The sequence below is a fragment of the Zea mays genome, chromosome 1 (assembly GCF_902167145.1).
Source record: "Zea mays cultivar B73 chromosome 1, Zm-B73-REFERENCE-NAM-5.0, whole genome shotgun sequence".
In the NCBI taxonomy this organism is placed as follows: Eukaryota; Viridiplantae; Streptophyta; class Magnoliopsida; order Poales; family Poaceae; genus Zea; species Zea mays.
Window position 1 is genome coordinate 195,054,143 of NC_050096.1, and position 16,998 is coordinate 195,071,140.

The 16,998-nt window shown below is 43.0% G+C and overlaps 1 protein-coding gene across 1 annotated transcript; it reads right to left on the reverse strand.

Moving 5' to 3' along the window:
- Window positions 1–1,458: 1,458 nt before the first annotated feature.
- LOC118476097 (uncharacterized) lies at window positions 1,459–3,511 on the reverse strand. The gene has a single exon (XM_035964207.1). The coding sequence runs from the start codon at window positions 2,852–2,854 to the stop codon at window positions 2,396–2,398; it is 459 nt and encodes a 152-aa protein (XP_035820100.1). The 5' UTR covers window positions 2,855–3,511; the 3' UTR covers window positions 1,459–2,395.
- Window positions 3,512–16,998: the final 13,487 nt, after the last annotated feature.

Here is a 16,998-nt window from a genome sequence, read left to right on the forward strand (position 1 = left end):
TCGGAGTGATTATAAAAATATAAGTTTGAAATATATGCTAGCTCAAGTGATCATCCTCAATAAGAAGTATATGAGAGCTACTTTAACCTATAAGAAGGCCGAGCCCACCGGCACTTAACACCATCATCAACAGCACAAAACTATAACCTGAAAAACAACAGGGAATAAAACCCTGAGTATGGAATTACTCAGCAAGACTTACCCGACTAAAGAAAAGACTCTCAAGGGTATGCTGGATTTAGGAATCAAGGAGAGGCTTTTAGCAAGAATCAACTTAGATACTTTTGCAGAAAAAGCTTACTAATGTGAGTCCTTACTTTCAATGTTTTAACGCCAGATTAAATATTAGTAGACTTTGTTTGCATCTAGTCTAATTTCATCATCTCATCAATACAACATCATTTTTATCCATAGTGTTCACATCTTGACTTAGGTTGTAGGTCGGAGCTCAAGTCTCCACTCTCCGGGGATATAACGGCGATCCGAATCGATTTACTCAGCTGAGGATCTCTAACCACACGACATATGTTTCTCGTAAACCTTGATGTCTACTATTCCCACGGATCCTCCACTGCATGAACAGGTCCGCGCCACCCGAGAGTACACCACCCCTTTTAGGCGATCCGTTGCCAGGAGGGTACGTGCCACTCTCGCCATCTCTCCACGCCCAGTGCGCGATTGTCTTTTCATGTATGGAATAGCCGGGTTCAAGCTTACCCTGTCCCATTCTCAGGGCATGTGGCTAGATAAGATAGTCCTTGATCAACAGGCCTACATACGCATCCAATCCTTAATTGACCCGGGCGGAGCATCACCTGTTCCTAGCCCAAGTCCCGATTTAAGTATTTCCATCCTTAGGATTGTGTCTGTTCCTTAGGATGAAAGAGCATCACAGGGAACTTTGCAGTAAGATCCCACTATTGCTCCAAATGAAAATATTCTTGCAGGTAGAAGCCATCCTTTCTCGAGTTAAATTAAGGACAACCTCTATCCACAAGATCTAAGCAAGGCTAAGCATTTTTGTAAATCATATTTTGATACTTCACAGAAGTATCTATAAAGGTATGGATATCAAGGAAAGCAATGCATCAAAGGGTTTCAAGTAACTCCTATGAACCTAATGCACATTTCACTAGACTTAAGTGTGCGAAAAGTATTTAAAAACACAAGGAAAGGGGTTGCATGCACCGGGGCTTGCCTGGGTAACACTAGGTTAGTGTTGTTAGGTGACGTCCACTTGACGACCATCCTTTGTCCTGGCACGCACTCGTTCAGATTATCCATCTTCCGGTTCGTCCATCAACATCATCTTGCGGATTAGCCCGCGCTTGGGGTCGACTTGGGTTGTCTTCCACATCACGCAATTAATTAACGTACCTGAATGATATGCATTATGCACATGAATGCATATAGACATGAATATTTTAAACCTAAATAGCATTACGCGATAGCGAATTAAACCCCTATAGTAAGACATCGCAAATCTAGTATGAAAATACTAGATATCGGGATCACATTATTTTATGACTTAGCAGGTAGAGTAATAATCGAATCACACCATTACAAGCAATTATGACATTTCATCACACAAGCCTACTTATATTCTATTCGGTCCACTAGTTAAACTAATTAACTGAAATAGGGAAATAACTCACTATAACTGAATCGGTCTTGATATCAGCAAGAACGACCAAGTCAGTGAGGGTTTCGTATCTCAGATATTTTGCCAAGCACCTAGCGAGCATCACACGAGATCTCGCTATTAATACTCGATGAAACGGGTACTATCCAACCATGCCATTTAATTAGCTATTAACCAAGAAATATAACTACTAAAAGGGAATATCATTGACTTAATCATATAATTTAACCTACTTTCGCGTTACTAACTCATCATACCTCACATAGGTTTATCTATATATTCCTCGCATAATAAATATTTAAACCTAACCCTCCCATTATTAATTTGATCATTCATCGGATACGAATCACCAATTTAATCTTCTCACATAACCTATGTCGTTAATGCTAAACTTAGCTACGCAGCACGACGACTTCGCAATCGTGGACACAATTGCCATGCTACCTGTAGCCCCGTATTCCTACAAGCGTTATATAAATACGTGCTTAGCTACAAGCAGGATATTCATCGCGACGTACACACCTATCAATTCATCCATCAAACCAGTCAATAAAATAGCAAATTAGCTCACCATTTCAATATTGGACTCGAATCCGCGAGGTTGGTAATGATTTTTCGATCCAGGCAATTTGTCGAGCGCTTGGGGAAAATCGCGCTGCTAACTTCGTCTTCACCCGATTCTTGAGTTTTCTTGGGATGCACGAACGACGACGACCTTCTATTGAAGTCTGGGGTAAGCTGGTGAGGTGGGGATCAAGCCAGAGATGACGGGTTCAACAGCTCGACGACCAAACGCGACCAAGTAGCACAGATTTGAAACGTGGAAAAATTGCCCACGGCGAAACGAGCCAAGCAAGGAGCGCTCGCGAACTTTATGGCGGAATCGGCAGCAGCCGATGTCAGAGCACACGGCGAGGGAACTTCGACGGCGCAGACAGCAAGCAGACGATTCGACGGCGCGAGAGCTCGACACGAAAGCTCGACGCGCGCAGGGACTAAGGCGAGGAAGGAGTAGACACAGCTACGCGCAGTAGGAGCACGGCGCGCACATACAGGCACGCACGCAGGAAGGTGGAATCCGAGCGCAGGGCGAGCTCGGCGAGCAGCGCACAGTGGAGTGCCGCGGCATGGGAGATAGGAACTCGAAGCCGAGCTCGGCGAGCAGGAAGCCGGGAGGGCGCTCGGCAGGGCGCGCAAGGAGCCGGACACCATAGAGCTTTGGACGGGGAAACAGGGAGCGCGCGCATAGAGGAATCGGCTGCCATGGGCGAGCAGCAGCAGGACAAGCAGAGGTCGGAGGCGAGCTCGGCCGGACGCGATGTGCAGCAGGGAGGAGCGGCCGAGCTGGGAAGCAGAGGGAGCTGGGGCGATGCAGTGGAGCTCCGGCACGGCGAGCTCACGCGGCGCGCAGGGAGCTGAAGGAGAGAGAGGTGCGTACGGGGAGGAAGAAGAACGAAGAGAGCAGGGAGATGATAAAGGCTTGGCCACCGGATAAAGCTCCAGGCTGTACGCGATGGCGACGAAATATCAGGAATCGGCGGTGAGAGATAAGCTCCATGGCTGAATCCAGAGCACGCTGGAGATTCACGACTGGAGATTTTTTTCTTCCATAGGCTTGAGCGGCAACCACTGGATAAGGAGAACGAGGGAACAGCGGCAGATGAAAAAAATCGGAGGAGAGAGAAAACAACGGCTAGGATATTTCTCTTCTTCTTTTTTTTTTGTTTCAACACAAGTATACGTATGAAACAAATATCCCATGAGTCTAGATTGGCTAATAGAAAAATGAAGTAGAAGCTAGTATGCTTGTTCGTGGAGGGAATAAGAGCTGGAAAAATATTAGAGCAGAAGATATTTCCTTTCTTTTGAAGCGATACAGATATTCCTAACTTAGGTACTTATATCAGAAGATTTAGATTTGGGCGAGAAATGCTAGCCTGAAATCAACTGATTTCGGCACTGATAATTGTTCTCTGCGATTCGACCAAAATTAGTCGAAACCAGAGCCGCTAATGTATACGCGATTTCGTCGTCAAAACAGCGTGCAGACGAATAAATTGAATCTTATTCGCGCGCACGATTTCACTAAGACGACGCACGATCCCAATTATTTCGCCCCGAATATTTTAGTCGTCGAGTTCAAATGAATTTGTCCGGGATAAAATCATCCGAATGAGTCGAGCTTCTGAATTCGTATTCGCGCGAGCGATGAATTTTAAATAATCACCAGACACACTGATTTTCGGAACAGCTATGTTCCGAACATCACAAAAATTTCAGAAGAGCCCGAATAGATAGAAATAAAAACAATGTCGGACTCGCGATTGATGAGACAGATGCGATATTAAATTCGCGAAGATGTTTAAAATCTAGCATTCATTTTATCTACTAATTACGTACTTAAATCCTTACTCGTAGTCGAGCGGAATATAAACACCTGGGGTGTTACAGTGATAGGGACGAAGACAAGAAGGGGAAGAAAAAGGAGAAAAAGAAATACTACAAGAAGAAGGGCGACGATGAGCACATGTGCTGGGAAGGGGACTCCGACGAGAGCTTCACCGACTCCTCCTCCGACGAGGACGCCGCCAACATCGCCGTCAACAAAGGCCTCCTCTTTCCAAACGTCGACCACAAATATCTCATGGCAAAGGATGGCAAGAAGACGGTACATTCTAGAAGTACCCCCAAATATACTACATATAGTGATGAGGGTAGTTCTAGCATAATGAAGATGATTTACTTTCTCTTTTTGCCAACCTTAACATGGAACAAAAGAAAAAATTAAATGAATTAATTGAAACCATTAACGAAAAGGATGCCATCTTGGAATGCCAAGAAGACTTGCTCGTTAAGGAAAACAAGAAATTCGTTAAATTAAAAAATGCTTATGCTCAGGAAGTAGAAAAATGTGAAAATTTATCTAAGAAGCTCAGCATTTGCCATGATTCAATTTCTAGTCTTAGAACTGAAAATGGTAACTTAGTTTCTAAGATTGAAGAATTAAATGTTTGCAATGATTCTATTTCCTGTCTTAAAAATGAGAATGCCAAATTAAATGCTAAGATAGTAGAATTAAATACTTCCAAACCCTCTACATCTAATGTTGATCATATTACTATTTGTACTAGATGTAGAGATGTTAACATTGAAGCTATGGATGATCACCTTGCCATGATTAAACAACAAAATGATCACATATCTAAATTAACTACTAAAATTGCCGAGCATGAACTAGAAAAATTTGCTCGTAGTATGCTTTATAATGGGAGACGCCCTAGCATTAAGGATGGCATTGGATTCCAACAAGGGAACCAATCCAATGTCAAGCTCAATGCCCCTAAGAGATTGTCTAATTTTGTTAAGGGCAAGGCTCCCATGGTTCAGGATAGTGAGGGTTACATTTTATATCGTGCTAATTATCCTGAGCATAAAATTAGGAGAATTCATGCTAGGAAACCTCACTCTATTTCTCATCATGCATTTATGTATAAAAATATGGCCTCTAGTTCTAGGCATTCCACTCATATTAAAATGCCTAAAAAGAAAATTCCTCGTGCATCAAATGATCATAATGTTTCATTTAAGACTTTTGATGCTTGTTATGTGCTAACAAACAAATCAGGCAAAATAGTTGCCAAATATATATGTTGGGGGCAAACACAAGAGTCCAAAGACTTGTGTTTGGGTACCCAAGGTGCTTGTTTCTAATGTGAAAGGACCCAAGACCGTTTGGGTACCTAAGAATAAGGCCTAAATTTGTTTTGTAGGTTTATGCATCCCATGGATCAAGTTGGATAATCGATAGCGGGTGCACAAACCACATGACAGGGGAGAAAAGGATGTTCTCCTCATATGAGAAAAATGAAGATCCCCAAAGAGCTATTACATTCGGGGATGGAAATCAAGGTTTGGTCAAAGGTTTGGGTAAAATAGCTATATCTCCTGACCATTTTATTTCCAATGTTTTTCTCGTAGATTCTTTAGATTACAATTTGCTTTCTGTTTCTCAATTATGCAAAATGGGCTACAACTGTCTTTTTACTGATATAGGTGTTACTGTCTTTAGAAGAAGTGATGATTCAATAGCATTTAAGGGAGTGCTAGATGGTTAGCTGTACTTAGTTGATTTTAATGATAACCAAGCTGAACTAGACACTTGCTTAATTGCTAATACTAACATGGGTTGGCTCCGGCATCGCCGACTTGCCCATGTTGGAATGAAGAATCTTCATAAGCTTTTAAAGGGAGAGCATATTTTAGGACTAACAAATGTTCATTTTGAGAAAGACAAGATTTGTAGCGCATGTCAAGCAGGAAAGCAGATTGGAGTTCATCATCCACACAAGAACATCATGATGACTGTCAGGCCGCTTGAGCTACTCCACATGGATCTATTCGGCCCGATCACTTATATAAGCATCAGCGGGAGTAAGTACTGTCTAGTTATTATGGATGATTATTCTCGCTTCACTTGGGTATTCTTTTTGCAGGAAAAATCTCAAACCCAAAAGACTTTAAATAGATTATTAAGACGGGCTCAAAATGAGTTCGGATTGAGGATCAAAAAGATAAGAAGCGATAATGGGATGGAGTTCAAGAACTCTCAAATCGAAGAATTTCTTGAGGAGGAGGGCATCAAGCATGAGTTCTCTTCTCCCTACACACCTCAACAAAATGGTGTAGTGGAGTGGAAAAATATAACTCTACTGGACATGGCAAGAACCATGCTTGATGAGTACAAGGTGAAAGTCGCCTAGAGGGGGGGTGGATAGGCGAAAACTGAAATTTATAGAAATTAAGCACAACTACAAGCTGGGGTTAGTGTTGGGGACTTGTTCTCAAATGCTATGAATTAAGAACAAGGCAACACAAAAATAGGTTAATGGTTAATGCCCTTTGTCTTTCGAAGCATTATTTCCCTAAGGATATAATGATCTTCGGACGAAGGTTGTGAAGGACTTACCTTCATCATCACAGCATAAATCAATGAAAGACGAAGCATATGAAACATGGGAAACAACATGGATAATCATATAACATCCTAATATATCTTTTTTGTTATATAATCATGAATGAATAGAAACAACACAGGATTACATTTGTACCTTCGGCTTGACAGAAGGTAAAAGTACAAGCGTGACGCACAATCGAGTACAAGTCAGCGTGAACAGTACAGAGGTACTGTTCATCTATTTGTAGGCACAGGGCACAGCCTATGTAAATTTATATTCATGCCCTTCATATTTACTATTGACTTATGGACAACCCAACAAGGACAGGATAACCCTTTCCCCTTTAAGTCGGTTCCTTTTTCCGCCATTGGACCGAAGCTCCCTTGCGCGTAGCTTCGGAGCAACATTAGCCTTCGTCTCGACCATGCTTTTGACATCGTGTATTGTTTTAACCCGAGTCCGAAGGTACCTGTTCATATATTGCACTTGGGAAACATTGTTAAATCATGTTTTTGAGGACCTTCGCAAGACGAAGGCCCCCAATAGTAGCCCCTCGCAGTATTAATTTGTTAAGATAACAAATTCGGACTACGATATGGACGAAGGCCTTAAGCCGAAGGTCCGAAAAACACCTTTGCTTTGCTAGAATAGCAATAATCAATGACAGACGGGGCCCTCCAATTTGCAGCGCACTGGGCATATAAATATGGACTCACACCAGCTGCATTTGATACGCTGTTTCTGCCATTTGCATTATTTTCTCAATCTTTTAGCTCCTGCTCACTAGCGCTCGCTAGATTTCCAAGCTCTCTGACCTTCGGTTTAAAAGACGCGTTTTTACCATGTCTGGTGAAAAAATGTCCTAGGAAAAGAAGGTTGTTGTGGAGACGAAACTGACTGAAGAGGCGAAGCTGTTTGAGGAGAAGAAGGTTGTGGATCCTTATGTTGCTGGATTTGTTGAATCGATGGAAAAAACAAACACAGAGAAAATTACTAAAGAGATACTGGAAGGTTTATCTGAAGATACTAGTGACAGCGATAGCTATGATGTGGAAAGTGGGGATGAAGATTCTGAGGATCGGCCCTGGCGGCCAAGTCATTCAATCTTCGGAAAATCGACCATCAAACAGAGTCATCTTGAGAACATGAGAGGAAGGTACTTTCGGGACATGTCTATTGTGAGGGCTGGTGGAGACAACAACGTCCCTGCCCCTGAGGAAAACGAAGTTGTAATTTACCGAAGCTTCTTCAAGGCTGGGCTTCGGTTCCCTTTGAGCAAGTTTGTAGTTGAAGTGTTGAAAATCTACCAGATCTTCCTCCATCAGATTACCCCCGAAGCTATAATAAGGATGGGGATTTTTTGTCTAGGCAGTAAGGAGTCAAGGGCTAGAGCCAAGCGCGAATTGCTTCTGCAGTATGCACGAACTTCTATATGAGACGAAGGCCATGGGTAAAGAACAGTACCACAACAACTTCGGTTGTTATGGATTTATTGCTCGCCCCAACGCAAGCCACCCGGTGCTAATATTTCGAAAGAGATAGCCTAGAGCTTGGATGGAAGGATGGTTTTATGTGAAGAATGATTTGAAAGCGAGGGAAGACATTAAGGAAGTCATCATGCGCCCCATTTGGTCCCGCTTCAGCCTTTAGAGGCCGAAGATAGAAATTGATGAGACAGTTGAAGCGTGTCAGAGGGCCTTCAGCACTGTTTGCTTCTTTATTGGGACAAGAGATTTAATTCAAGAACATATAGCCTTCAGGGTATGGCCGCTTGTAGACAGCTGGCAAATGCCGAAGGAGACCACCACCGACTCTAGCGAAAGTGGTCTGGTCCGGCTGAAGTATACCTTCAGATTCAGGGAGAAGTTTGATGAGCCAAACGACGACTGGCTGAAGTGTATCGAAGCTACAAGTGATGAACTGCTTGGAGCATATTCCAAGGCGGAAGATAATGCTTTGTCCACAGCCTTCGGAGGTCGGGGAAAGAAAAGATTGAACAGAGTTTTTGACGCCATCGGCTTCGTATACCCCGATTACCGCTACCCGCTACGGGATCAAGGGAAAAAGAGGAAAACTGCTGCTTCGGCCACCCTAGTTGAGCCTGTGCTGAAGGGCAAAAAGGTGAAGGTTCTTACCCACCGGCCGTGTTACATTGAACCGGCCGTGGTGCCTGAGTTTGGCGTAGGGACCTCTTCTGCTACCGAAATAAAAGAAACTGTCCCGACTACGCAGGGCACTGAAGAGCCGGCTGTAATGCCGAAGGTGCTTACAATCAAGCTAGTTGAAACGAAGGTTTTTAAGGCTAAAGAGCCAAAAATTGAAGAAATAATGAAGATGCCAGAGATTTTGAGCCCTCCAACAGAGGCAACAGTACCGAAGGTACAAATGGGTTCTGCCGTAACTCCTAAGAGGAGAAGGAAGGCAAATGTGCTGGATGTTGTGTTAGAAACAACAAAAACCTTGAGTCCTGCTCCTACAAGGAAAGTTGCCGAAGCTTCCAAGGCGCAACCCGAAGCTGATACTAAGCAGGCTGAAGTCGAAGCTGCAACAATTCAGGCTGAAACCGAAGCTGGGCCTTCAGTGCCCACCGAGATGGAGCGTGCTGACCCTAAGGAAAAATCAACTGAGCGGATTGCAACTGAAAAAATCGAGGCTCCTGGTCCCGAAGCGTCGAACAAAAATATTGACTATATTATTCGTCATGCTTCAGGAAAGGTACTATCCCAAGAAGAAATATTAGAAGCGCAACACTATGCCCAAAAATTGAAATATCCGAAGGGGCGTTAGTGTTCAATGGTAGTGGCGAAGAAGATTTTTTTACTGTCTCTCGAATAACAAAGAAATATCCGTTTGCTGGGAGATAGGTAAAAGCATCGGATTCCCGAAGCTCGAAGACGGTCTTTCGATTTTATCGAAGGACGAACTTGCTGACAGCCTAGCATATAATAGCATAAAGGTATAAAAACTGACTCTAAATTTGAAAAATGAGGTATTTTATTTGTCATGCTTATTCTTTCCTCCACTTGCAGGGCTTGATTCTTAGTAATGCCCTTAGGGCACAGAAAAATATTGAAGATGAAGGCTATACGATAGCTCTGAACAACCTTCATTCAGAGGTAATCGAATTAAGAAACGAAGGTCTTGAAAAAGACAAAATCTTGATTTCATTGGTAAACAAAGTGAAATAAGACAAAACTAGTTTCAAGGCTCAGGCCGAAATCCAAAAGATTGAAATTGAAGACCTTCGGAAACAACTGACAGAAGCTAAAGAAAAATGCGCACTCGCAGAAGCTAATCGAGACATCAGCGAATATTGGAAAAACCATTTAGAGAAAAATGTATAAGAACTTCGCACATCCAAGGAAAGATGCTTCGAAAAATCCTTGGACTGCGTGAAGAAAATAAAATCTAGTTTCGCTAACGTGGGTGCTTATTCTACCGAAGAAAACTTCATACGAGGCGACCCCGAAGGTGTTATCGAATGAATAAGTGGGGAGGCCGAGAGCTTCGAAGAAATCTTAAGTGACCGCGGGGATGTTTGTGCATTTTCTGGTGCACGAGGGATTTAAGCTATCTTGGAGAAGGCGGGATGTGATCACATCAAGACCATGGCCCAGGCCGAAGCTGCCCTCTCCGCAGACGACACGAAGGATCCCTCAGCTGAAGCAATCTTGATGGGCGGAAAATTCTATAATGATGTCTTGGTGAATGTTGGCCGAGAGATGGCTCATGAAATTATAAAGAAAAGTGAAAAAGACACCCATGATGCCCGAATAAAAGCGAGACAAGCTGAAGAAGCTACAGAGCGCGAAAAACGTATAGGTAATATCTTTTGATGTTCAGCTTCGACATTTGTTTTTATGGCTTCAGACTAATTAATTTTTCCTATAGCTGAATTATCTCCGCCACCGAAACCGTTCGATCCCCTGGCCGATCCAGAAACGAAGGAAACACTGGAGATCATTAATATGGTTGAATCTATTGTTGACGAAGTCGTCAATAAATTGCTAAATGAAGTTGCGGAGAAAATCCTGAAAGAAGACTAGCACTTATTGTAAAAACATTTTTAAATGGTCAATGTAAGAGACACTAGAATGGACATTGTGCTTTTATTGTAACGAAGGTGTAATATTTGATGTGTGTAACTTTGGATCGAATATGTAAATTATTGTAATTTATTTCTTTACGATGCATGAAACTTACATACATACCGTTTTTGAGCCTTCGGCGAAAAAACACCTTCCCTTCTTTTCATGCTTCGTAAAGAAAGAAGATCTGTGGTTCGTAAAAATAAAGATATCCATGCTTCGGAAAGAGAGATCCCTCTTTTGTGTGCAGGCTGTCGAAGCTATAATTCGAAGCTTACTTCGTGTAACTTTGACAATATTTTCCGAAAATCGGCTCCGTATTCCATTCTTATGTCATTGATGCAATATAATGTGTGATGTGATGCTATGCGAAATGATGTGATAAAATGATGCAAAATGATAATGATGCTGAAGACACATACTCCCACTCCCACATTGGAACACAATCTCTGCATTCCCTTAGGAACGACTAGAATCTCTTTGCCATTTATTTTTTGGCTTCACCGTTTTATTTTTCGGTGTAAGTTCTGCATCCCCTTAGGAACGTCTTTTGAACTTCTTCGCCTTCTATTTCGGCGGTACAAGTTCTGCATCCCCTTAGGAACGACTTTTGAACTTCTTCGCCTTATATTTCAGAGGTATTTGGCTCTGCATTCACTTTGGAATGACTTTTGAGCAGAAAACTTACACTGTGCTCCCTTAGGAACGACTTTTTTTGTAGCTTCGACAAAACTTACGCTGCGCTCCCTTAGGAACGACTTTTTCTTAGCTTTGGCAATTTTTAGCTCTGCATTCCCTTAGGAACGACTTTTAAGCTTCGACGATTTTTGAGCTTCGTAATTCTGCGAAGAAGATATATTCCATCTCAATAGAAGCAAAATTATTACAAGAACTTAAAACTAGATTTACATTGCTTGTTCCTTATTAAAAACAAAATGACATAGAACATAAAAGTATTTCAGAGGCAGGATATCGCTCAATAAATGTGCTTTGATTCTGGCACAGTACTATTGACTGTACGAGCTTCAGACTCCTCCCTGAATTCACGTTGCTGTTGAGAGTGCTAGCGCCATTCTGACTGCTGGCTTCGGGAATATGTAGGTTGCAGTGGTGGTGGCGGTGGAAGATGAGGCCAAGAAGCCTGTGAATGGCTAGCCGAAGTAACAGAGGCTGCAGGTTGATTGCCCACATATTCTGGTATGTAGGGAGAGTGGCACGAAGCAGTGTGCAAGACCTGCTTCGACTGATTCTTCTGAGCTTCGGCTTCTGCGATCTCCTTTTGCTCCAGAATAGTGATTTGGCAAATTCTTGTAGTACGACCCTTGTCCTCACCATAGAATAGGCAATAAATTTTCCTGGGTTGATCCCCATATCTTCCTCCGAAGCTCCTGGCGCCTCTGCCCCTTGGAGCTGGCGGCCTGAAGGAGCTTTGCTGCTGCCCCGAAGACTGTGAGGTGTATTGTGGCCTCTGAAGCTGGCTTCCTTTGTCGTCATTCTGACTGGAGCTGTGGATTGATCTGACATGCCTAGGGTGGATTCTTCCTCCGAAGCCCCTGGTCATCTTAGAGAATCAGTAAGCTTCCTCCCTTCTTTGGCAAAAGTCGTTGTCAGCCCGGATGTACTCATCCATCTTCTGAAGCAGCTTCTCCAGAGTTTGTGGGGGCTTCCTGGCGAAGTATTGAGCCATAGGTCCTGGCCGAAGACCCTTGATCATGGCCTCAATGACAATTTCATTGGGCACTGTGGGCGCTTGTGCCCTTAGTCGCAAGAACCTTCGGACATACGCCTAAAGGTATTCCTCATGGTCTTGCGTGCACTGGAACAAGGCCTAAGCTGTGACTGGCTTCGTTTGAAAGCCTTGGAAATTGGTAACCAACATGTCCTTGAGCTTCTGCCACGACGTGATTGTCTCTGGCCAAAGAGAAGAATACCATGTCTGGGCTACGTTCCGGACTGCCATGACAAAGGACTTTGCCATGACAGCTACATTGCCTCCGTATGAGGATATTGTTGCCTCATAACTCATCAAAAATTGTTTTGGGTCCGAGTGCCCATCATACATGGGTAGCTAGGGTGGCTTGTAGGATTGTGGCCATGGGATAGCCTGCAATTCTGCTGCCAAGGGAGAAGCATCATCAAAAGTAAATGTATCATGATTAAAATCATCATACCATCCATCTTTGTTGAATAAGCCCTCTTGACGAAGCTCCCTTTGTTGGGGCCTTCGGTCTTGGTCATCTTGAGCAAGCTGACGCACTTCCTCAGTAGCTTCATCGATCTTCCTTTGAAGATCGGCCAGCCGAGCCATCTTCTCCTTTTTCCTTTGCACTTGTTGGTGGATGATTTCCATGTCCCTGATCTCTTGGTCCAACTCCTCCTCCTGGAGTGATGGATTGGTGGCCTTTCTCTTCTGGCTTCGAGCCTCTCGGAGAGAGAGAGTCTCCTGGTTTGTGTCCAGTGGCTGCAATGCAGCAGCCCCTGGTGCTGTTATCTTCTTCGGCGGCATGACGAAGGTCAGTGCTTTGCTGAAGGTTGTGGAAGTGAGTACACCGGAGGTGGGCGCCAATGTTGGGGACTTGTTCTCAAATGCTATAAATTAAGAACAAGGCAACACAAAAATAGGTTAATGGTTAATACCCTTCGGCCTTGGAAGCATTATTTCCCTAAGGATATAATGATCTTTGGACGAAGGTTGTGAAGGACTTACCTTCATCATCACAACATAAATCAATGAAAGACGAAGCATATGAAACATGGGAAACAACATGGATAATCATATAGCATCCTAATATATCTTTTTTGTTATATAATCATGAATGAATAAAAACAACACAGGATTACATTTGTACCTTCGGCTTGACAGAAGGTAAAAATACAAGCGTGACACACAAGCGAGTACAAGTCAGCGTTAACAGTATGGGGGTACTGTTCATCTTTTATAGGCACAGGGCGCAGCCTGTATAAATTTACATTCATGCCCTTCATATTTACTATTGACTTATGGACAACCCAACGAGGATTGGATAGCCTTTTCCCCTTTAAGTCGGTTCCTTTTTCCGCCATTGGACCGAAGCTCCCTTGCGCGTAGCTTCGGAGCAACATCAGCCTTCGTCTCGACCATGCTTTTGACATCGTGTATTGTTTTAACCCGAGTCCAAAGGTACCTGTTCATATATTGCACTTGGGAAACATTGTTAAATCATGTTTTTGAGGACCTTCGGAAGACGAAGTCCCCCAATAGTTAGCATTATAATAAAATCGAAGTCCGAGAGAGAGGGTGAAAAACAAATCAAGGCAAATGAAGCGGATAGCACGGTGATTTGTTTTACCGAGGTTCGGTTCTTGAGAACCTACTCCCCGTTGAGGTGGTCACAAAGACCGGGTCTCTTTCAACCCTTTCCCTCTCTCAAACGGTCACTAAGACCGAGTGAGCTTTCTCCTTAATTCTCATGGGTCACTTAGACCCCCGCAAGGACTACCACACAATTGGTGTCTCCTTAATTCTTTTGAATTGTGTTTTGTATTGATTGCACTAACTCTTGTATTGAATGAGATGATTGAAAAACTTGGATGCTTGAAGTGGTGGTGGTTGGGGGTATTTATAGCCCCACCCACCAATTCAACCATTGGGGAGGCTGTCTGTCGATGGGCGCATCGGACAGTCCGGTGCGCCACCGGACACTGTCTGGTGCGCCAGCTACGTCACCCAACCATTAGGGTTCTGACGGTTTCGACTGTTGGAGCTCTGACATCTTGGGGCACCGGACAGTCCGGTGCCGCACCGGACAGGCACTATTCAGTGTTCGGTGCGCTCTGACTCTGCCGCGCACTGTTGCGTACTGTAGCGTTTGGCAGTGACCGTTATAGTCGACCGTTGCGCTAGGAGTCGTTGCTCCGCTTGGTGCACCGGACAGTCCGGTGGCACACCGGACAGTCCGGTGAATTATAGCAGAGCGGCATCTGAGAAACCCAAAGGTGAAGAGTTCAGACTGTACGGTCCCTGGTGCACCGGACACTGTCCGGTGGCACACCGGACAGTCCGGTGCGCTAGACAAGGGTTCTCTTCGGTTTCTTTTGCTTTTTTCTTTTGAACCCTAACTTAGATCTTTTTATTGGTTTGTGTTGAACCTTTAGCACCTGTAGAACATATAATCTAGAGCAAACTAGTTAGTCCAATTGTTGGTGTTGGGCATTCAACCATCAAAATCTTTTAGGAAAAGGTTAAACCCTATTTCCATTTCAATCTCCCCCTTTTTGGTGATTGATGCCAACACAAACCAAAGCAAATATATAAGTGCAGAATTGAACTAGTTTGCATAAGGCAAGTGCAAAGGTTGGTTGGAATTAAACCAATTTTTACTTATACTAGATATGCATGGATTGTTTTCTTTTATTTAACATTTTGGACCACATTTGCACCACATGTTTTGTTTTTGCAAATTCTTTTGGAAAATTTTTCAAAGTCCTTTTGCAAATAGTCAAAGATATATGAATAAGATTGCGGGAAGCATTTTCAATATTTGAGATTTTCTCCCCCTGTTTCAAATGCTTTTCCTTTGACTTAAACAAACCCCCCCCCCCCTGGATGAAATTCTCCTCTTAGTGTTCAAGAGGGTTTTACCAATTGAAAGAAGATCAAATATTTTTAGATACCAATTTTGAAAAAATTTAACCAATTGAAAATATACCAATTTTGAAATATGTCTATTAAAATATTTCATCATAAGATACCAATTGAAGAGATAAACATAAATCATCATTTCGAAAATAATTTTTGAAGTTTGGTGGTACGGTCCTTTTGCTTTGGGCTTAATATTTTCTCCCCCTTTGGCATTAATCACCAAAAATGGAGTCTTTTGAGAGCTCTTATTTACTTTCTCCCCATTGGTACGAGTAATAAGAGTGAAATTATACCAATTGAGAGTGGAGTGATGGCGAAGGGTAAGTGATACCGATAGAGTGGAGTGGAAGCCTTGTCTTCGCCGAAGACTCCATTTCCCTTTCAATTATCTATGACTTAGCATAGGATGACATTTGAAAACACATTAGTCATAGACATAAAGAGATATGATCAAAGGTACATAAATGAGCTATGTGTGCAAAGCATCAATCGAAGTTCCCAGAATCAAGAATGTTTAGCTCATTCCTAAGTTTGGTAAAGGTTTTCTCATCTAATGGTTTGGTAAAGATATCGACTAATTATTCTTTTGTGCTAACATAAGCAATCTCGATATCCCCCCTTTGTTGGTGATCCCTCAAAAAGTGATATCGAATGGCTATGTACTTAGTGCGGCTATGTTCAACGGGATTATCCGCCATGCGGATTGCACTCGCATTATCACATAGGAGAGGGACTTTGCTCAATTTGTAGCCATAGTCCCTGAGGGTTTGCCTCATCCAAAGCAATTGCGCGCAACAATGGCATGCGACAATTTACTCGGCTTCGGCGGTAGAAAGAGCTACTGAATTTTATTTCTTTGAAGCCCAAGACACCAGGGATCTCCCCAAAAACTGACAAGTCCCTGATGTGCTCTTCCTATCAATTTTACACCCTGCCCAATCAGCATCGGAATATCCTATTAAATCAAAAGCGGATCCCTTGGGATACCAAAAACCAAACTTATGTGTGTAAACTAAATATCTCATGATTCTTTTCACGACCCTAAGGTGAAATTCCTTAGGATCGGCTTGGAACCTTGCACACATGCATACGGAAAGCATACTATCCGGTCGAGATGCACATAAATAGAGTAAAGATCCTATCATCGACCGATATACCTTTTGATCTACGGATTTACCTCTTGTGTCGAGGTCGAGATGCCCATTAGTTCCCATGGGTGTCTTGATGGGCTTGGCATCCTTCATTCCAAACTTGGTGAGTATGTCTTGAATATACTTGGTTTGGCCGATGAAGGTGCCCTCTTGGAGTTGCTTTACTTGAAATCCTAAGAAGTACTTCAACTCCCCCATCATTGACATTTCGAATTTTTGAATCATGATCCTATTGAACTCTTCACAGGTAGATTTGTTAGTAGACCCAAATATGATATCATCAACGTAAATTTGGCATACGAACAAATCATTTGCAATAGTTTTAGTAAAGAGAGTAGGATCGGCTTTGCCGACTTTGAAGCCATTAGTGACAAGGAAATCTCTTAAGCATTCATACCATGCTCTTGGGGCTTGCTTGAGCCCATAAAGTGCCTTTGAGAGTTTATAGACATGGTTAGGGTACTCACTATCTTCAAAGCCAGGAGGTTGCTCAACATAGACCTCTTCCGTAATTGGTCCATTGAGGAAGGCATTATTCACG